The sequence below is a fragment of the Pseudomicrostroma glucosiphilum genome (genome assembly GCF_003144135.1).
Source record: "Pseudomicrostroma glucosiphilum strain MCA 4718 unplaced genomic scaffold BCV69scaffold_12, whole genome shotgun sequence".
In the NCBI taxonomy this organism is placed as follows: Eukaryota; Fungi; Basidiomycota; class Exobasidiomycetes; order Microstromatales; family Microstromataceae; genus Microstroma; species Microstroma glucosiphilum.
Window position 1 is genome coordinate 304642 of NW_020289924.1, and position 20877 is coordinate 325518.

General features: G+C 57.1%; 9 protein-coding genes across 9 annotated transcripts; 4 read left to right on the top strand and 5 right to left on the bottom strand.

Annotated features, from left to right (window-relative positions):
* Positions 1-105: 105 nt before the first annotated feature.
* Positions 106-1821, top strand: BCV69DRAFT_262097 (DEAD-domain-containing protein; the record flags this gene model as incomplete). Its single annotated transcript, XM_025490709.1, has 2 exons — positions 106-1182; positions 1315-1821. Coding segments are annotated over exons 1-2 (1530 nt in total), but the record flags the coding sequence as incomplete, so codon positions are not given.
* Positions 1822-2103: 282 nt separating this feature from the next.
* On the bottom strand, positions 2104-3384 carry BCV69DRAFT_288100 (adenine nucleotide alpha hydrolases-like protein; the record flags this gene model as incomplete). Its single annotated transcript, XM_025493606.1, has 4 exons — positions 2104-2311; positions 2398-2668; positions 2757-3067; positions 3098-3384. 4 exons carry the CDS (start codon positions 3382-3384, stop codon positions 2104-2106), a joined length of 1077 nt encoding a protein of 358 aa, XP_025346387.1.
* A 799-nt stretch (positions 3385-4183) lies between these two features.
* BCV69DRAFT_284378 (hypothetical protein) lies at positions 4184-6893 on the top strand. Its single transcript, XM_025493018.1, has one exon. It carries the CDS (start codon positions 4622-4624, stop codon positions 6761-6763), a length of 2142 nt encoding a protein of 713 aa, XP_025346388.1. The 5' UTR covers positions 4184-4621; the 3' UTR covers positions 6764-6893.
* Positions 6863-8191, bottom strand: BCV69DRAFT_48069 (hypothetical protein). The gene has a single exon (XM_025495324.1). It carries the CDS (start codon positions 8139-8141, stop codon positions 6963-6965), a length of 1179 nt encoding a protein of 392 aa, XP_025346389.1. The 5' UTR covers positions 8142-8191; the 3' UTR covers positions 6863-6962.
* A 123-nt stretch (positions 8192-8314) lies between these two features.
* On the top strand, positions 8315-11227 carry BCV69DRAFT_313974 (hypothetical protein). Its single transcript, XM_025495077.1, has 2 exons — positions 8315-8904; positions 8988-11227. The coding sequence occupies exons 1-2, from the start codon at positions 8371-8373 to the stop codon at positions 11118-11120; spliced, it is 2667 nt and encodes an 888-aa protein (XP_025346390.1). The 5' UTR covers positions 8315-8370; the 3' UTR covers positions 11121-11227.
* Positions 11226-12375, bottom strand: BCV69DRAFT_313975 (hypothetical protein). Its single transcript, XM_025495078.1, has 2 exons — positions 11450-12375; positions 11226-11363 (listed from the first exon to the last, which is right to left on the bottom strand). The coding sequence occupies exons 1-2, from the start codon at positions 12320-12322 to the stop codon at positions 11304-11306; spliced, it is 933 nt and encodes a 310-aa protein (XP_025346391.1). The 5' UTR covers positions 12323-12375; the 3' UTR covers positions 11226-11303.
* A 183-nt stretch (positions 12376-12558) lies between these two features.
* On the top strand, positions 12559-13832 carry BCV69DRAFT_284381 (Ni-binding urease accessory protein). Its single transcript, XM_025493019.1, has 2 exons — positions 12559-12996; positions 13072-13832. Exons 1-2 carry the CDS (start codon positions 12662-12664, stop codon positions 13805-13807), a joined length of 1071 nt encoding a protein of 356 aa, XP_025346392.1. The 5' UTR covers positions 12559-12661; the 3' UTR covers positions 13808-13832.
* A 462-nt stretch (positions 13833-14294) lies between these two features.
* BCV69DRAFT_284383 (mitochondrial carrier) lies at positions 14295-15999 on the bottom strand (the record flags this gene model as incomplete). Its single annotated transcript, XM_025493020.1, has 2 exons — positions 14295-14941; positions 15024-15999. Coding segments are annotated over 2 exons (1200 nt in total), but the record flags the coding sequence as incomplete, so codon positions are not given.
* Positions 16000-16228: 229 nt separating this feature from the next.
* Positions 16229-20758, bottom strand: BCV69DRAFT_284384 (hypothetical protein). The gene is made up of 2 exons (XM_025493021.1): positions 19029-20758; positions 16229-18935 (listed from the first exon to the last, which is right to left on the bottom strand). Exons 1-2 carry the CDS (start codon positions 20604-20606, stop codon positions 16416-16418), a joined length of 4098 nt encoding a protein of 1365 aa, XP_025346394.1. The 5' UTR covers positions 20607-20758; the 3' UTR covers positions 16229-16415.
* Between the last annotated feature and the right edge of the window lie 119 nt (positions 20759-20877).

The window sequence follows — 20877 nt, forward strand, 5'->3', positions numbered from 1 at the left end:
GATCGGGCGGAGAAGCACCACACACATCAGCGGGCGCCTTTGAAATTTTTGATTTTCCCCGCCGAGACGGAAGTGGGACACAGCAGTGGACCTCGGGGCGGAAGCACCTTCTTGACCATACCAACAGTCGAACATCATCCCTCTTCCTCAAGCTGAACCATGGCGCCGACAGCGACTGGGTCTTCATCTCAGGCCTCGTCGTCAAAGGCTTCGACGTCAAAGATGGGCGCAGCCTCTCCCTCGTCCGCGCCGTCAGCGGCAGCTCCTCCAGTCCACCGCAACTTTGCCTCTCTCCACCTGTCTCCAGCACTCCTACGTGCCCTCTCCCATCTGGCCCTCACTGTACCAACGCCCATCCAGTCCCTCACCATACCCACCATCCTCTCTGGCTCGGATCTCATTGGTGGCTCTCCCACAGGAACTGGAAAGACGCTCTGCTTTGCCCTTCCCATCCTCCATTCCCTCGTGCAAGACCCAGTAGGGGGCCACTCCCTCATCCTCACGCCCACACGAGAGCTGGCTCTACAGCTGTACGAGCAATTTCTTGCACTGGCTCAAGGAGCCAGAATGGGAATCAAGATCTCCCTTGTGCTAGGAGGAATGGACATGATGAAACAGGCCACCGAGCTCGCACACGGCAGACCGCACATCGTCGTTGCTACTCCCGGCAGGTTGTGGGACCTCTTGCGGAGTGGTGGTCAGCAGGAGTGGGGGCTCGACAGGTGCAAATTCCTAGTGCTGGACGAGGCAGATCGGCTCCTCACGCAAACCTTTGCTGAGGCATTGAATTACATCATGGGTGTCCTGCCCAGCTCCGAGAAGAGGCAGACACTCCTCTTCTCCGCCACTCTGACAAAGGAGATTGAGGTTCTGGCCGAGAAGAGGTTAGCGGAGGCCAAGGAGGGCAAGGGCAGGGGAATCAAGGTGGAGAAGATTGAATTTGACGCAAAGACGCCCAAGAATTTGAGGCAGAGGTACATCTTCGTGCCTACGCATGTCCGGGAAGTCTACCTCTACCATCTCCTCACGCATCCTCCAAGTGATCGGAGATCGCATAGAGTTGGTGGGAGCAAGAGGAAAGCATTGAGCGGAGCAGTCGAAAGTCTGATCGAAGGAGAGCAAGGCGACGAAGAGGACTTTGGTACCCAAGTGGGCGAAGAGGAGGACGAAGACGAGGAAGAGGTGGACGACGAAGATGATGCCTCCTCTGTCGCTTCTTCGTCCTCTGCAGGGGAAGAATCGCTGGACCTAGACTACTCGTCAGCCTCGGACAGCGAATCCGAATTCATCTCCTCGGAAGGCACCTCCTTTAAGCGTGTGCCCCCCACGATCATCTTCGTCTCGCGCTGTCAATCCGCCGAGCTCCTCACCCGTACCCTCCGCGAACTCTCCCTACCAGCCATTTCTCTCCACTCCCACCTCTCACAACCCACACGCTTGGCCAATTTGCAAAAGTTCCGGAGAGATCCAGCAAGACATATCCTCGTCGCTACAGACGTAGCCTCGCGAGGTCTGGACATTCCACAAGTGGAAATGGTCATCAACTTCGACTTGCCTTTAGCCTGGGAGGACTACCTACACCGTGTCGGCCGTACAGCCCGAGCGGGAAAAGTGGGTTGGGCTCTCAGCTTTGTCGGCGAGAGGGACGTGACTGTTCTTCAGGGAACCGAGGCCAAGATTGGACTGCAGTTGAGGGAACTCGAATTTCCTGAGGAGAGGGTACTCCGGATGCTTGGAAGTGTAGGGAGCGCAAAGAGGGTGGCTAGTATGGAGATGGCGGATGGTGGATTTGGAGAAAAGGAGAGGAGGAACAAGGAGAAGGGGAGAAAGAGGGAGAGGGAGTCTGGAAAGAGGGTGGGAGAGGGGAGGGGAGGGAAAGTCAAGAAGGCGCAGTAAGGTGCGGGGGAGCGTAATGACGGGGGAAAGGGTTACGATTATGCTTTGCGATTGCGAGTCGGACAAATTTGTATTTTCTACACAACATGGGGCCACACGACCAATGGACTGCCTGCAAACGACTTGCCAAAAACTTCTATGATGATTGTGTTGCGTTCTGCTGAGGCAGCATCGGGGGCTCATCCGCCCCTGCAGAGTGCCCTCGCTTTACTTCTTGCTCTTGTCCCCTCTGCCAGCCCTCTCGGAGCTGCCATCCTTTAGTTGCCAGGCGGGCCTGAATGTACTGCCGCCACTGCCACTGCCGCTGCCGCTGCTACTGCTATGGTCATGGCCATTCGGGACATTTTGCTCCCCCTCCTCGATTTGGAGCAGAGGATTTGGGAACGTATTGAATGTGCTGCCGAGAGAAGTGAACCTGATTGTAGTACAAAGAGCTCAGCTCGGTCAGCTCCCCGCGGCAGAATGGGAAGTCCATGCGCGTCTTGTCGTTTCGGTACTCACCCTTCGTCGTAGAGACGACAGTACGGCACGCCCTCCTGTCCACCACCAGCCGTTCCGTACCCATCCTCTTCATCCTTTGCTGTCGTCCGCCGATTCCGCTCTACCGACTGCCGTGAGTTCATGGTCTTGTCGGACGCATCGGCTGGAGAGTGGCCCAAGGCAGGACACCGCAGAAACTCCCAGACATCGGCATAGTCCCAATCCAGAATTGGGTGAATCCGCTCCACCTTTGGCCATGATGGGTCAGTCCATTTCCGCGGAGTGAGAGTGTCTGAAAAGAGGCGGACGAGGCATGATGCATGATCTTGTCAGCATCAGTCGGTGTCAGGGCTTGTCCCCAGCTGCCTCGCTCAACTCACCACCCATAGGATCCGTCCGCCTAGTCCCAATGAAGATGGCTTTGGTGCCCCTCTTATGCCTCCCTTCGACCTCTCTCCGCCTGTCCTGCCCTTGCTCTTCTCGCCTCGACTCCAGCGGGGGCACGCCAGCTTCTCCCCCACCATCAAAGTACTCTACTAGCCCATCTTTCATGTCACCTGGCACTGTGACCAAATCGAGGTTATACCGCACTTGAGATGCTCGGATAAAGGACTCGAGGATGGGGAAGGGTGAGGGGCAGGTGATGTACACTGACGGTAGGGAGACCAATGGGCCTTCGGTCGACGTTGTGCTGGCAGAAGATGAGCCAGAGGGTCGGGACAGACCCGTGAGCCTTCGTAACACCGCTGCTAGCATGTGTACAATGACCGTGCAGTCCTTCCCACCGTTGAAGCTGAGGGCACAGTGTTCGAGTCCGAGCTCCTTGATAACTTCTTCGCAGAGCTGCACCCCCTCCTTGACTTTGGTTGCTAGAGATGGGTACCGACTGCGCAACTCAGGCTGCTCGAAGAGATGGTAAACTGCATCGACAGAGTCCAACCAGCCAGACGTGATACTTATAGAAGAGGAAGGACCTGAGGCGGAGCTAGATGATGTTGGATGTGCCATGCTGTAGCTGGCGAGGTGTAGAATGGAGCAAGATGCAGCTGTAAAGGCCGTATTAGATGCGAATGGCCGATGTATCGCCCGGTATGGTTCAGAGGATGGATTTACTCTGAAGATTCTCTCCTAATCTCCTCTTGCAATTCCATCTCCTCTAGCCTCCTATTCTCTAATTCCAATCGAGCTTGATCGACTTTAGCCTTTGCCTCACTGACTCTTTGCTTCTCTGCTTTGAGCTCTTCGGAGAGTTGGTGGGACGAAGTGCGGAGAGAGGTGAGAGAGGCGGTGGCAGAGAGGATAAAGGCGTTCTTGTCTGCTTGGGAAGAAGTGGGCTCAGTCGGTAGGCTAGCGGCGAGACGTTCTACGGCCGAGGCTGGGGTCTGAGAGTAGCGAGGTGAGGACATGTGAGATGGCGTAGAGAGTATAGGTGCTTCTGGGGCATCTCTGTGGTACTCGCCTCGTTGGTGGAGCTGGTGCTGTCTGTGGGAAGCTCTGCACTGTGCTGAGAGTACCGCTGAATAAGCGAGGGAGCCACCTCTTGACTCTGAGACCTGTGAGAGAAGAGGCGGGGATTAGAGAGTCGACTGTGAGCTGCGGCCTGATTGCAGCATACACCGTCTGAGCTCACATGTGACGTCGTCGAGTATCGAAGCCGAGGATGATCAGAGGCGATGCTTAGCGGGCAAAGGCAGACGTCGATGGTGGGCCAGGAAGCTCCTGGTGTGCGTCTCGGGCGGAAGGAGCTTCACCCGCACACGGACGCACCGCGCTCGCCCCGCCTGCCTTTTCATCTCCCACTGCCGGTCATCGCACCAGGATACCCAGACCTCTGCCTCTCCTTGACCGGCTCTCCTCCTATCTCGCTCCTCCCTTTGTGACCAGACTCGCTCATCAGTAGCGTAAACACGTATACTCCAGAGGACTGAGACTTGACAAACCTCACTTTCTCCTCTGCCCTCCTGATCACGCCCAACTTCCTCGCCAGAGTAACGTGGCGCTTCCGTCGCACGCTGCTTCAGTCACCGGCGCCGGTATCCTGTCCAACGAGATACGCCTGGCGCTCTAGGCGACCTCATCAACCGCTTCATATAGCCAGAGGATCTTCACAAAGTACTTTGTGCGTGGTATAGGGCTGCCACTGAGCAGAAAAGGGTCGTGAGACGGCCCCGCGGCAAGGAAAGGAAGGGGCTCCGCTCCCGCATCCCGCCCTCCTGCCTCTTCCTCTGCTCGACTGGAGACAAGCATGGCTCAGCTGCCAGGTAGCCATGCCAACAGCAGGGCCGGTTCGTTCTCAGCCCCGTCGCCGTCACCGGGCCCATCTCACCCAACGGGCTCATCAGGGCAGAATGGGAACCATCCCAATCTCAATCGACCCGGGATGCCTCTGCCAGGCGGATACCCCTACCAGACCAGCATGGGACCGCCTCAGCCGGGCACTCGGAGACCGAGCATGGGAGGACATAGCGCTGGTGGTATGTCTCCTCAGCAAAAGCCCATGTCCTTCCCTTATGGCGGCATGCCGCCTGCAGGGCAACAAACAGGAGGAGGGGTAGGAAGCGGGGCAGATGGAGGTTACCAATACCCCCCTGCAGGATCTTACAACAATCAGCAGCAGCAGTGGACTAGCAACGCAGCATCTCCTTCCCCCGCCCCCTCTTCCGCTCTATGGGGCGGGCCAACAGCCATGCCCTACCCCGGGTATACTTATCAACCACAAAGCGGGCCGCCTCATCAGTCTAGCAATGGTCCTGCCGCCGCCCCCTCTCCCGTCCATCGACCTTCTCAATCCAACGCGGCGCCATCAAACCCTAATAGACAAGTTGCTCCTAGTCCTGCGGCAAGTAGGGCTGTAAGTGGAGCTCCTCCCGAGACGTCAGCACCGCCGTCACCATGGGGCGGTCAACAGCAGCAGCAGCCACAACAACAACAACAGCAACAGCAACACACCAGCAGTGGCCGTGATGATCCGCAGGACGCCAAGCAGGTGATGGACGTATTGGGTGGAAGCGGCATTGACCTGCGAGCCGAGGAAGAAGCTATGAGAGGGCGAGACCCCCACCATCCACCTGGCTTAGGGCCTGGCGAATACAACACACAACGGTCAATGCCTTCCGGCTCGAGTCTTACGTCTGCTTACCCATCTGGCAGTCAGGGACAGAGTACGCAGCCTCCTATATCCTCTTTGCCTTTCCTTCAACTCTATCCGCTGGCATCTTTCGTACATGCCATTTCCTCCACTCACGAAATAGGTGTGGAACCAGAGGTACTCTCAACATTATCCACAGCGGCTCGGATACGCTTTCGCAATCTGCTGGAGAACATGATCGCTTCAAGTCGTCAAAGATGCTGGACAACTCACGAGCGTCCCCCACCGCTGTACGAGTCAGGGGACGATGATGTAGAGGGAACTTCGAGAAAGAAACGGAAAGCTATGTACCATCAAGAGCTAATTTCCGATCCTTCGAAATGGCTCACAGCTATCGAAAAGGCAGATCGGGGCGAAGAAGTCAAGGCGAGGAGGAAGCGCGCTCAAAGGCAAAGGGAGGCTATGCTGGCTGCTGCTGCCACCGACTCCGCTGGCCAGGGCGGTGCGTCTGGCTCCGGAGGCGTCGCAGGGCTGGATGGGGAAGGCGATGAGACCATGGGCGAAGGTGGGCCGGCCACTCCCGGTGGTGATGGCTCTGGAGGGAAGAAGAAAGGCAAGGCACTTTCGGCCAAGAATGTCAGCGAGGATGTGCGGAGACGACTGGCCAACAATACAGCTGCCCGAGCCCTCGGTGGAGCCACTACTCCAAAGTGGATGATAATGGGTACAGGCTCCGCCTCTTCTACCGGCGCTTTCTCAACCCCTACTCGGATCAAAGGCGAAGTCAAAGGCGAGACGAATGGCGAAGCTCAGACTCCAGCATTCGGCGGAGGGCCAGCACCGGCGGGCGGGCTTAGCTCCCTCCCAAAGCCTCGCTTCGGACCTGCCGCGGGCGCCTCGACTGCTTCGGGTGCAGGCGGTCCATGGGGTCGCTCCCTCGCCCCTTCTGGTCTAGCAGGCACACCCTTGTCCCGACCTGGAGGAGCAGAAAGTCCTTCTGGAACCGATGGAAAGATCAATCCTCAAGGCTGGGGCGACCTTGCACAGCGCGCCCTCGCCAAGGAGGAAGAGGAAAAGAAGCGCCGTAAGCGAGTCAATCTCCAGGATGTGTACCATGCTGTGGAGACGGAGAGGCGCAGTGGGATTGGGAGGGGATCTGGAGAAAAGACGACCTGGAGGTGGAGAAACCTGGGGCCAGAGGCAGCGAGGAAGGCGGCTGCTTCCGCTGGTGGAGGAGCGGGAGACGAGACGCCAACAGGGGGAGAGACCAGAGGAGGGGGAGGAGGAAAGAAGAAGTGAAGAGGGTCGCACGCGGATACCACTACGTCAGGTTTGGCCTGGCACCTTTGTACCAATACGCGCGCGCGAAAGGGCACATCCATCAGAAAAGGTTACAATACAGAAGCTTTGCAGCCAAGGGCATGATAGAGTGGCAGAGCTTGACAATGCGAGACGCAGTCCACATGTCCAACCTTCCCTTGCTGTGAAGCTCACGCCATCAGCGAGCGCTTCGGTTGAAGACCATAGCTGCTCCTCCCATCCTTCCCGGCAGGCCCCTCACTGCATCTCCCCTAAGGTCGCTCTTCGACGCTGGCTTCTTCACTGCCCCACCTCCTCCTCCACTGCCACCGCGTCCCCGCTTCTTCTTCTTACCCGTGAGGCTGGCCAGATGCGCAAACTCGCCCCCAGGAAGGAAAGCCGGATCCTCCAGTCCCAGTGGATCATCTGCACTCGTCGCGGCCTTCTTCTGCTTCTCCAGCGTTGTAGCGGAAGAGGAAGAGGAGGTGGGTGTGAGAGGGGAAGAGCCTGTTCCGAGCTTGCGCTTGAGGAAGCGCTTCGACTTTTGTGCAGCGAGGGCATTGGTCAAGTCTCCTTCTTCTGCGCCTCCCCGTGCAGAGGAGATGGGGAGGTAGAGCTCCTTGGGCAGCTCTTGCAGACCTTTTGCTGCTGCCTCGTGATGGGCTCCAGCCCCGGCCCCGGCTCTACGCCCCGCTGGGTCCAATGAGCGCACCACGGTCCTCCCGTCCCCTAAGCGCCTCATCGGCAGCCCATCCCTCCCCTTGACTACACCGCCTCTGCGCTCCTCTCGCCTTCGCTTTGCCACTTTGATCGCCTTGCGCTGCTCGCGTGCTTCGCGTAGCTCGGCCTGCGTGGGCGGAGCGAGGGGTGCCGTCTTCTTGAGTGAGGACTTGAGATTGGAAGTCGAGGCAGCATTTGAAGAGAAGTAGGCTTTGAAGAGGGCAGGGTCGAGACGGGCTGATGACGAAGATGAGGAGGACGCAGTGGGCCCTTGGGAGGTGGGAAGAGGGGGAGGAGGACGAGATGCGCTGGGTTCGCTGGCTGCCTTGTCGGAGGCTTCGTCTACGTCGCTCTCGCTATCGTCTTGCTCCAGATGCTCGTCGTCGACGTCTTCTTCCTCATCATTTTCGTCTGATTCGCCATCGCGTTCGTTGTCTTCATCGCTGCCTTCGACTTCACCGTCATCGTCATTGTCATCCTCGCTCTCGTCTTCGCCTTCATCGACCTCAGGCTCCTCTACCGGTTGAGCTGTTGCTTTGCCCTTGCCTTTCGTCTTTCCACTACCATTGCCCTTACTTTTAGAAGCCGCAGTCGCAGAGGGCTTCTCTGTGATCGATGCTGCTCTAGCCGCGCTCCTTGTTCTTGTCTGAGGTGGCATGGTGGACGTCGATGATGGTAGTGACTGTGTCAAAGGATATCTCGCTGTGGTGTCGCTTTCCGCTGAAATTTGGTTGGCGCCTTGGCCGCACTCTTGACTTCTTCCTGTGTCGGAGTTTCATTCATTTTTCCTTTCCGAGGGTGGAATGCTCTCATGGCCAGTAGTGGGCTACGCATGGCTGGACCTACAACTCCCACTCTCATCGTCCCTGGAGCTGTCGGTAGAGAAGATGGCAGCGACACTGCCACCTGCTTCCTCGTCGTCCTCACAACAGACCATCACCACTCGCCTTCACATCTCTGGACTCTCACCCACACTCTGCTCCCTTCAGGACCTCACCAATCGCTTCACACCCTACGCATCCGTCCTTTCCATTTCACACTGGCCACCCACCAATGACGCACTCGGACAGCCTCACAACTGGGCATTCGTCACTCTCAATGGTAGCAGGGACAAAATTAGGAAATGCGTCAACACACTGAGCGGCACCGTCTGGAAGGGCAGCAAAGTCCGGATTGGGGAAGCGAAGAAGGACTTTAAGGGAGGCTTTGGGGAGGGGAGTGAGCAGGTAGAGGGCTGGGCGAGACTTAATGAAGATAAGATCAAAGCTCCAGCTGAGGGACAAGACGGTTGTGAAGATGGTGAAGGAGAAGAGAAGAAGAAAAAGAAGAGGAAGAGGAGAATTGCCAATGGCAGGGAGGAACAAAGAGTTAGCAGAGGACAGATCATTACCGAAGAGGACGTAAAGGCGGGTAAAGTCTGGGTGAGTACGGGTACAGGTGATGCCAGATCCAGACTTTAAACAATCTTTGTGCTGATGTCCTTCCGATCTTATCCATTCTCTAGGGCTGGCGCATTACTCCAGCTGGTCACCTCATCCGGCCCCTTCAGATGAGACCCACCCACCCCCTCCCTATTGCTACCGCCCCAACGCCCTCTGCGTCCGCCTCAGCTTCCAAGACGAAGCGCCGGAAAAAGGCCAAGGAGCCGGCCGCACCCAAATCAGCCACAATCAGTCGAGCAAAGAATCAGCTGATAGACCCTGCGAGGTATGGGGCCATCCATCTCTCTGGCGAGACACTAGAGGAAGCGGCTAATGGCCAAGACACAATGGCAGGCACAGGCGAGCTATGGGTCTGTGAGGAGGTGGAAGGAGAGGAAGGCAAGGTACGATGGGTCAGAAGCGGTGGTGAACAGGTGGAAGAGGTACGGACTGCAGGCTACAAGGCAGTGCCTCAAGAGTCTCTCGCCCCTCTTCAGCAAGAAGTGGAGCAGAGATCGGAGGTCAGCTCGAGCTCGAGCTCGAGCTCTTCGTCTGCTTCTACCAGCTCAGAGTCGACTTCGGACTCGGACTCGGACTCGAGCTCGGAGTCAAATTCAGACTCGGACTCCCATGTCGATATGAGCAAGCCTATCAAAGCTGTCAGCGCAGCTCAACCTTCTATCGCTGAGCCGCTGTTCTCTGCTCAGCCTGTAGCAGTTGGCAACGACGTCACCGAAGATGCGGACAGCTCCGATGATGATGATGATGATGATGATGATGATGGCGGCGACGACGACAACAATGATGAAGACGTTGCCGACGGCACCTTTCAGCTCTCTCACTATGACCCGCAAGAAGACGATGCCTTCTCAGAAGGGTACAACGAAGATGCCCTTCCGGCCACTGCTGCGGTACGTCAGACGATCCCTCTGGCGGAGAAGACGCCGCAAGAAAAGGAGAGAGAACTCAAGCTGCTCAAAGAGATGTTCGGCAGCAGTGGGCTCGTGAAAGTCGACGGAGCAAAGGCAGAGAGTAAGAAAGCAAAAGCTCAAAAGAAAGCCGCGATGCAGCAACCGGTGGATGAAGATGATGATGAGGAGGAGGAGGGAGAGTGGTGGAAACAGCTCAAAGGCGACGGTGACACCGACGTAGTCGAAGTAGTCTCGCAAACCGACTCAGACGAGGCAGGAGACCAGCAGCAGACATCGGCCGTGCAAGTCGACGAGCCCGAGTCGGCTGCCCAAACAAGCAGCCCATCGCCTCCTTCACCTCCTCCGCCTGCCCAACAGAAAGGTAAAGACTTGCCTACCTCTGCACCTCCAGTCCTATCCAAGCGAGCTGCTCTACTCGCTCAGATGAAAGCCACCTCTGCGAGCACCTCCACTCCAGCTGCTGTGAAGCCATTCCAGCCCGTTCAGAGGTACGAGCCGGCCAGCGTGCCTGTCCCGTCGACAGGCGATGACACTGAAGCCCCACAGCAGTCTAGTATTGCGTCGATTGCTTCTGCCAGTTCTTCTGCAGTGCCGACATCGGCCACGACCGCTACCGCACCAGCCTCCGCGATCATCGCCGCCGCCGGACCTTCAGAAGTCAAGATGGGAAGCCTCAAGGACATGTTCAAGCCGCAGGCGGGGGGCGGCGCCTCCTCCTTCTCGCTCTTTGGCTCCGGTGCTGCAGGCACAGCTACCGGCTGGGGAATTGGTGAGGATGAGCTAGACGAGGACTTCGACTTCGGGTTCGATGACGGGGAGGAGGAGCAAGGAGCCGCTTCAAACGCTAGTGGTGGGCAAGCACAGAGCAGTGTATCGGGCGAGGGAGTGAGGGCTCGAATGTGGGGACAACGCACTTCCGCTGAGGGGGCAGGTCAAGCTGGCTCCACCAATAGCCAACTTCCCTCGAGCGGTCCTCCCCCCTTCTTCTTTCCGCGCTTCGATAATGATCCTCGCGACCCCGTGACGCTATTGCAGCGTCCACCCTCCCACTCCCACTCCCACTCCCACTCCTCAAACAGCAGCAATGCCCCTCTGCAACCCTTTTGGCGCACCGAATCCCCCGCAGACCTCGAGGCGCTCTGGGCCTCGCGTAAAGTGGAGCTCACACAGGACTATAAGCGTCGTCATCGTGAGGCGGTCAAGAAGAAGAGGAGAAGAGTGACGGGCTCGCGACGCGCTGGAGAAGGGATGGGAGTAGGAGTTGCTTCGAGGAGATTAAAGTGAGGAGATGCAGATCTGTATTTGCGCTATTGATGTTTGTTTGAATAATTTTGGATTGCAGCAGAGGAGTGCGTTGCATTACAGGAGACCGACAGAAATTGCAACAGAGCCTCTTGTGTGCTTTCCTACGACAAGTGCGTCTTCTGATGATGCTGATTGGCTCCATAATTTTGTGCGCATTGCCCCTTACTTCTTCCTTGGGCTCTTGAGCTTGATCGTCTCTCCTCCGACGAAGACACCCTTACCCTGTGGAGAGGAAAGGTGCAAAGGAAGGCAGACCGGCTCGTTGTCAGCTCGTACACTTCGACACCGAGCATCGCTGCGCAACTCACCTTGTAAGGCTCAGGTGGTCTCCAAGCCCTAATCTGACTAGCAAACAGTCCTACAGCCTCCTTGTCCACTCCCTTTACCACGATTCTCGTCGGCTGAGGCGTGGCCACGGTAAGTCCCTTTGGCACTGGCATGCTAATAGGGTGCGAGTAGCCCAACCTCAAGACCAATCTCTGCTGCTTGTCCGTCCCTCCTGCCCCTCCCTGCATCGCATCTTCCCTCTGTGCCAAGAGCCTATAAGCTGTCTCCTGCTCCTTTGATGTGAAGAAAGTCCTTGCTCCGGGGACCTGGAGCGCAGCTTGCAATTTGCTCAACCGTGGTGTAGGATCGGCCTCTACCGCGGCTCGGTAACCGACACCGACGAGGCGTAGAGCGAGGGAGTGACCCTCAGAGACGCCCTCTACGGCGTTTTGCAATAGGGCGCGGGTCATACCCCAAAAGGAGACGAGCTTCTTGGCACGCACAGAGGAACTGGACTGGATCACCACATCGTACCGTGCGGGCTCAGACTCGGAAGGGGTAGCTGCTGATGATGATGGTGTGCTGCCTTGCGCTACGGGAGCGACGCGGGAGACGTCTACGCCCTTGTGCAGCGGCACGAGACACTCTCCCAAGGGTCCCTTGACTAGCACAGATCGAGCCGTCTGTAGTGCTGGGCTAAGTGGCCTAGCTGGATTTGGGTGAGGAGGATAGGGTTGTACGGTGAGAGTGGTGTTGGGGGAGAGGTAGATGGGTGCGGATCCGATGTGGGAGTTGCGACATTGTTGCTGATTCGGCGAAGAGCAAGGAGAGGTGAGGGTGAGGCGGGAAGTCGATGCGATCGGGCTGCTGCGGCTGAGGTGGGAGGCTCCCCTGTTGAGCAGAGGCAGCGACATGGCTGGTGTGATGCTCTGGTCGAGGGAGTGAGTGGGTGATGGTACCTTTGATATGAGCAAAGGGTGTCATGGTCTCTGCCTCTCCGCGAAGATGTCCACTCGGACAAATCTTGCGCGCGGCAACGACTCAGAGCCAAGCAAAAGGCAAGGACACTGCAGCTCCACCCAGCCACGGCCAACACTTCTTCCAATTGTAAGAATACAACATTCAAAGTACTACTTCTCCTGGATCATCACCACAGAAGATACTCCAAGCTGCGTCGACATCTCTTACCAGCACTTCGACCACTCCCCCCTTCCTCGTCACTTCTACCCCGCCTCACCTTGACCTCACGTAGAATGTCCGCCTCCACCCTCGACGCCAAGCGTCCCAAGCTGGACAACGAGGGCGCCGCTGCCTCTTCTTCAAGCGCAGGCATCGTCACCCACTCTGGCACGTTCCACGCAGACGAGGCTCTTGCAGTCAACCTCCTACGAACTCTGCCTCAATTCAAGCCTCTCTCTCTCACAAGGACCAGAGACCCAGAGCTCATCTCACAAGGAGCCATTGTAGTAGACGTTGGCGCAGAGTATGATCAGAGCAGGAACAGATTCGATCATCACCAGAGGGGGTTTGAGGAGGTCTTTGATCAGAAGCACAAGACGAAGCTGTCTAGCGCTGGACTGGTGTGGAAGTAAGTAAGCCCCTTGTTCCTCTTACTTGGTTACGCCCCATGCTGACGATTCGACTGCAAATGGCCACTTTGCAGGCACTATGGTCAAGCCATCCTCTCACAGCACCTGTCCCTTCCCTTGGAAGACGCCCGAGTGACGCTTCTGTGGAATAAGCTCTACGACGACTTCATCGAAGCCATCGATGGCATCGACAATGGCATCCCCCAATACCCCTCTTCGGCCACTTCGGCCTACAAGAACAAGACGGACCTCTCCTCGCGTGTGGGTTACCTCAACCCTTCTTGGAACCAGACTGCTACCTCCCAGGAGATGGATGTCCGCTTCGAGCGTGCCTCATCCATGGCCGGAGGAGAATTTTTCGATCGGGTAGACTACACCTTTTCCGCCTGGCTGCCCGCTCGCGAAATCGTCGAAAGGGCAATGTCCCGCCGTGCCGAGCTGAGTGGGGATGCACAAGGTCGGGTCTTGGTGTTTGACGAATTTGCCAGTTGGAAGGACCACCTTTTCACTCTTGAAGCAGAGCAGGCTGCCGATGCTTCTGGCAAGGGTCACACACCCGCAGAGAGGATCCTCTACGTCGTCTACCCAGACGAGGCGGGCAAATGGCGCATTCAAGCCGTACCCGAGACGGCCGACTCCTTTGTTAGCAGAAAGGCATTGCCGGAAGCTTGGCGTGGGGTTCGGGATGCTCAGCTGGATGAGCTGACGGGGATTCCTGGAGGCATCTTTGTTCACGCTAGTGGATTCATTGGTGGTCATCAGACGAGGGAGGGAGCGCTGAAGATGACGCAGAAGGCTCTGGAGTTCTAGAGCAGTGACTAGGCTTGGCTAGGTGGGAAGGAATGGGTGATCAGTAGATGCGCTCTCGCAGTCATCGTCATCATCGTCGTCATCATCATCATCACGAACAGTTCCGGAAACTCAATTGCAATTACTGATGTTACAATATGAGAGGTCGTCTTCGTTTCTGACCCTCGTCTATCGGCTGGTCTCTGATCTTTGAGCACTCGAGTGCGGTATGATATTCAAAACCCCGTCTAATGTAGCCTCCATTGCCCCCCTCCTCTAGCTCCCCACCTGCGTCTCTTTCCCATCCTGGCTCTCCAATTGTAACAGCTTCCTCTTACGACTAGCCGCGGTCCCCAATGCCCAACTGACATTCTCATAAACGACGAATGTGACGCACGTCGCTGGAAGGATTCTGACCAGGTTGGTTCCCAAGCCCTTGTAGAATCCTCTAGTTCCTTCTCCATTCCAAGTCTGAGCAATACAGGATCGCACAGTTGGATATCGTTGTAAGGTGGAGTGGTTTTGAACGCGGGAGCGGACTACTTGGTAAGGGTAGGTGGCGAGGATGGCGAGGAGCTTGGCGGCACCGGAGATGATGACGTATTCGGTGTTGCTCTGGACAGAGGGGGAAAAAGGGGGAGGGAGACAGGCAGATAGGCCCATTCAGAATGCCGATCATCGATGCCTTTCCTTTCCCTGCATCTTGCTCTGAGGCTACTCACCAGCTTCACTTGACCCTCTGAGCCCAGCTCCTCGGGCTGCACATCTCCTCCCCGCTTGAGGAGGATGGCATCACTCCTGTAGCGCTTCAGCTGCTCATACGCCATGAATTGAATCGCCCCATTACTGACACCAAAGAGTGCCAAGCCCGCCCCCTTCCACAGACCTCTCACTCCCTCCGTGGTATAAATATGCGCCAATGAGCTCCGCAGCGAGCGATACGGATTTGGCGGTTCCCCCGGCGTGGGCACTTTGGAAGGGACAGGCGCAGTGAACATGCGTGTCTTGACTACCCAGATCGGATTCGTCATCAGCGCCGTTACTGCGCCCGACTCAGAGGCGGCGAGAAGATGCTGTGTTGCGCTGAGCTTGCGATTGCGATCTGTACCGTCGGCAGAGGAGGAGAGGGACATGTGCTCCTTGATCATGGTGTACCTGAGAGTGGGTCGGACAGGAACTTGTCAGAGGAGAGATCTAGCAAGTAAGTTTGGACGTTAGTAGCCCCAGGCCGACTCACCAGAGGAAGTACAGTCCCCAACTGGCCGAATTGCCTACGACGTTCGGGCTCAAGCCTCTATAGAGGCCCGCGAAACCATCACGCTTGACGATCTCCCTCAAGGCACCATAAATGTCCGTCACCACCTTTCCCCTTCGAATCGCCGCCAACATCCCCTCTCTCCGAGCCCCTACCCCTGCCCCTTCTAAAGCAGAACCAGAACCTACATCTTTCCCCTTTCCCTTTACGTTGAAGGAAGTTCCAGTATCCACTTGAAATTGCGTCTTGATCAAGTCCAGCGGATTCATACAAACCGTCGCGATAGCTCCGGCAGTAATCCCCGCAAAGGCATGATCGAGCGCCGGCGTGGGGAAAAAGGAGGCGGGGCTTGGGTTTCGCAAAGGTTCCGCATCTGCATCTACGACTGCTGCTGTTGTTGGTGATGCTGCTGCTGCTGTTGGTGCTGAAGAGGAGGAAGAGTGGGAGCTACTTGCGCCCACTAGACTCGAGAGGCGTAGGCGAGAAGGACCTGCCTCGGCATTATTGGCCATTACTGCCTGCACCTGTTCCGACGAGTCACCTCTACTGCTGGCAGGCATGAAGGAGCTATTCGCTCTGCTGAAATCAGCCAAAGCCGAGTCGCAAAAAGTGACGAGAAAGAGGTAGAGGAGAAGCGTCCAGTCCTACGCAAGAGAGAGAGAGAGAGAGAGAGAGAGAGAGAGAGAGAGAGAGAGAGAGAGAGAGAGAGAGAGAGAGAGAGAGAGAGAGAGAGAGAGAGGGGAGACGAGGAAGTGGCGGAAGAGTAAAGCTACTAAGAGCGTGCCTCGTCTTGCCTCCTGCTCCTCAAAGCCTTGACTCCTTGCCGCCAAATTCCAAAATCGCTCTACCTGTAGAACAAACTGGTAAAGTATTCGAAAGGAAGAGGCAAATGAAAGAAGGAGCTGTACTGAAGGAAAGCAAAGGAAAGTAACGAGTCACAATTCAAAAGAGAAATACAGGTGCACTTGTTCTCCCTTTCCTGCAATCCTTCTCGTTCCGCTCCGCCCACGCTTTGGCAGCGGAAGGAAGGGTCGGCGACCGTAGGCGACGTTGTGGAGAGAAGACGTAAGGGGGTAGGTCGCGCCATGCTAGTCAAGAGTACCATTCTGATCTTGCTTAGCTAGCTAGGCAGTGTCACCATACCATCCACAGGAGAGCTCTCCAAATCGCAAAACGATACTGCAAGTGCGTGCAAGTAAAGGACGAATCCCATTTCCATAGCGAGCTTGAGCTGGGCGAGAAAGAACGATACAATACATGTTGTGAACAAATGATGGCACTTGTACCATGAGAGAGAGGCATCTCTGCAACTTGCAAATTGGGCTTCGCCAATCTCACTAAAACCCCCAATGCAGCTGAATCCCTTGGTGGCCTTCAAGAAAGGCGAGGGTCGACGTGCTGCGAATGACGTTCACCAGCGTACTGCTGCTGCTGTTGCTGATCAGAGTCATGCGCGCCATTTCCCTCTGCACCACCGTACTCTTCTCCCTCCTCTCCCTCCCCTTCTTCACCCTCCCCCTCACCTTCAGCCAATTCGTCCGCTTCATCACCATCAGCATCAGGTGTAGCACTTCCGCCATCTCCTCCATTCCGACTTCTACCACCACCCGCACTACTTCCACTACCGCCTCTATCACCCCCACCTGAGCCACCTCCTCCACCACTACCACCTGCTCCAGCAACGACAGGATCTAGGCCTTTACGTCTCATCAGCAAAGCTCGCTGGCGACACTGATGGTAGCTCCTAGTCCCCACGGCCTTGGCTACAGCTTCCCATCGCTGCCCATGCTGCATAATGGCCTGGCGCAACTTAGCGTCCTCTTCAGAGGTCCAGCGCACATACGGCAGTCGCTTGTCCGGAGACGTGTTGCCTCCCTTCGGCTTGGGCGTCTTGCTCGAGTCGAGGGAGAGGGACGGACGATGGCCGCTGGTTGAATGAGGAGAGTGCAGGGGCTGCTGCTGCTGTTGCTGCTGTGGGTGGTAGCCGTATGGATGATGAGGCGTCGTCGCCGAGATTGGCGAGGGCGAGGCTGAAGACATGTAACCATTCGGCATTGGGAGCGGCGGAGGCAAGGGACTACCATTGGCAGTAGTAGTGGGATGATGATGACTGTGTTGGAGATTGAGATGAGGAGGCATCGAGTGAGAGTGCGGTGACATTGGCATGTGGCCGTGCATCTGCTGATTGTACTGATGGGAGTACGACGGCTGATGCGGATGCCCATGATGACCGACACTCGTGTTCAAGTGAGGCAGATTGGCATGGCCCCCATATGCCGTTGGGTGGTGGCCAGAGGAATTGCTCCGTAGATGAAAGGCATCCGAGCCGCCAAGGGACGAAGGCGGTGGAGGAAGCATGGGGCCTCCAGAGTGAGAGGCAGTGTTGGGGGACGACAGTTGCGAATGATGACTGCCGCTTGTGCCGTGAGGGGACTGTGGTGGATAGCCACTGGAATATCTCGGCAGAGCTCCATTCGCGCCCCTCTCTGAGTACTCGGAGTGAGGACTGTGAGCGTATGCGATGGGTGCACCGCCTCCAGCGACCCGAGCACGGGCTGCCATGAGGGTCGAGGCGACTTGCTTGGGGCCGCTGCTGATATGATAGCTTTCCCGAGTGTCTTCGTCAGCCAGACTTTTCTTTCGGCCATTCTCCCCGTGGCCAGAGTAGCTATCGGCTCTCTTCTCGCCATCGGAAGTCGAGGGTTCTGAGCTCGAGGAAGGATTCTGGGAAGCAGTAGCTTGGTCTGCCAAGAGATCCAAAGCGGAGATTCCTCCACCTTCTCCTTCATGATCCCCGCTGCCGCCCCGACCTGTCCTATGCGAATCTGAAGAAGGATGGTTGGAACCTTCTGTCCTCGTGCGCAGCCTCCTGCTGCTACTGCCGTTCACGACACCACCGTCGGTAGTGCGCAAGCTGTTCAAGTAACGGGCCTGAGGTGAGGAGCTCAGGAAAGCCAGACGGTCCTGATCAACGGCTGTGGCAGACATTCGTCTCCTCTTTGGACTATCATGCATCTGAGGTCGCTCGAGTGCAATGGCTGATGCAAGAGCAGGAGCCGCACCGCTAGGAGCGGTGGTCATCGACTTCGATCCCACCGGAGGCATCTTGGGGAAGTACGTGTCGCTCGCTTCAGCACTGTCCGCCAGGGCGCGTAGCTGGTCCGACGACCCGTCGCCGACCAGGCTATTTATCCTCTGGTCACGAGGAGTCGACACTGTCTGAGCAGCCTGCAGTAGCTCATCGATGCCAGACGTTGCAGAATTGAGGCGCTCATGACTGCGGAACGACGGTTTGCTTCTTGACTGGGGCGATCCGGGAAGCGCAGGTCCACCATTGGCAAAGACTGAGTCCATGAGCGAGACTCTGCTCTTGCCCGTAGAGCGTGGGGTCCTGGCGGTGATCGTGTTGGCTGTTCCGGGGGTACGTGGCGGTACATTCAGTCGACCCGGTGGCGTGCTCGGATGCTCCCCCACAGTTGCAAAGCGTGCGGTAGTCGGCTTGAGAGGGGAAGTCTCCGAAAATGGTGGCATGCTGGCCTCGGCCTGCGCACGGGCGTGATTCAATCGTCTAGCGGCTAGCAGGAGGTGTTCGGCTTCAGCATCGCCCATGACGTTGTGTCGACGTCGCCGAGCCGAGCCAGGATCCTTGCGAACTCTACCGGGTGTACGTTGGCTGGAGGATGGTGTAGCAGGAACGGAAGCGACCGTAGAGGATGTGGCCCACGCCTTCGCACTACCTTGAAGTAGGAGCGGTCGTAATGCTTTCAGCTCATTCTCCAATCGATGGAGCTGAGCTTCTGCATCTCGTACCCGGTTCTTCAAGTGTCTCTTGTCTGCGACCAGCTTGTTGCGTTCCGATATCATTGCTGACATCGGCGAGTCAAAGACATCCGTCTGAGGGGAAAAGCAAGAAGAGGTGTCGGAGAGTAGCATTAGTATCTCCATCTGTCAGGAGGCGGGCCTACCTGCCATCTCGGTAAAACTCACGTATTCACTCTGAGGCAACAAGGGCGTCTCGGAAATGCCCAGTCCAGCCAATTCGCCAGTCTTCCTGGCTTCCTCACTAGCAAAAGGATCGGAATACCCACTGACTGCCGGTTGCCTGGGAGACATAGCAGCATTTGCAGCGGCTGTAGCTGCCGAGCTGGGCCTCTTTCCGCTCCCACCTGGCAACGAAGCCACCCACTTCATCTCTTCCTCCACACTAGCGGCCCTCTCGCGGTTACTGCCTTCGTTTCTGATTTGTGCCCTTGCCAACAATGAGCTCAGCTTCTTTGCCGATGTCTGTACTCCGTCCAACTCGACTTCGAGACGATCTCTGAGCTGTTTCTCCTGGCTGAGCTCATATGCATGCTGGGCAGTGAGGGAGGAGACTACCGATACAGCTGTCACCCTAGTGTTGTGGAGAGACTCTTCCATGCTTTGGATATAGGTCTCCTGTTCAAGCGCGTGCTGACCTAGCTTCTTGACAATTTGCACCAGTTCCATCTCCTTGGACGGGGATGAAGACGATCCACCAGCGTCAGAAGCATGCACCTCATCCTTCACCCCCATACCTTCGACTTTTGCGATGATGGCTGCAATCTCGCTCGAGTCGGGCAGTCCAGGAGGTCGATGGCTGCTGGAACGATTCGATCTCTCGCTCTTGTCGTAGAGCAAGGCTTGCAAATCTGCGGCGGAGGGCCCAATCATTGGAGCGCCTGTATGGCCAGGCCGCGTCGATGCTCCCGCGTAGGGGTAGGCATCTCCAAGGATTGGCGAAGGCGTGCGAGAGCGTTGACCCTCCCGACTGGAATGGCTAGACATGCTTGGTCTTCTCCTTATAGATCGCTCATTACGAGAGCTCTGTACGTCCTGTAACACCGCGGCCCTCTCCGTGGACCGCCTCTGACTTGCATGGTCCTCAAAGTCGGCTCCCGAGAGCGGAGCGTCGCTTGCTTGAGCTCTAGACAATCTCATCTGCTTGCTGCTGCTACTACTAGACGTGAGGACGTTCATGTCCCTGCCATACTCGGCACCTTCGAGAGGAGCGTAAGCCCCGCTGCTAGCCCGCTTTGCCCTTCTATCAGTGAGGACAATGGTCGGACTCCTCATGGTCTGGTCATCGTCGGGAGGACTGGAGGGTTGTGGCAGAGACTCTGCCCTATCCACGCTCATCTTGCGATCGCTGTGAGGGCCTGCCTGTTCAGATGGGAGTTTAGAGGAAGAAGCAGAGGGAGAGGATGGACGAGACGAGGAAGGAGGAGGCATGGATGGTGTCTGGGCAATGGAAGTGGGAGGTGAGAGTGGGCGTGCGGAGCTGAGGTGAGAAGAGGAAGGCGAAGATGACCGTTGAAGAGGCTGCGAGGCAGTAGCCATGGTAGTGGATGACGATGATGATGGTGTAGCGCGATGGCTGGAGGAGGAGTGGCTTGTTGGTGCAGCTTGTCGTGAGGGGGATGGCGAGGCGAGAGGTTGCTTGGTAGGGGCGTAGTGTTGGTCTGCGTCGCGACTTTGCGGAAGCGGATTGGAAGTGGTGGTGTTGGGCTCGGCGTGCAGAGGGGGACCGAGCGAGGAAGAGGCCATGGCCGGCGCACTTGCGGCCCTGGCCTGACTTGGAATGCGCTAGCCGCGAACTGCAACGGGAGCGAAGGGGAGCAAGAAGCGAGGATGAGGATACGAGGAGACCAAAGAGGAACGATGAAGAGGAGGATGACGAGGAAGGTGAGAAGAGGGCCAGTTGGGTACAGGGAAACAGAGAAAGAGTCGGGCCAGGCGGCGGGCGGGCGGGGGGGCAAAGGACGAGGCTGCACACAGAAGGAAGGGCAGCCCAGGCAATAATCCAATGGCACGGCAC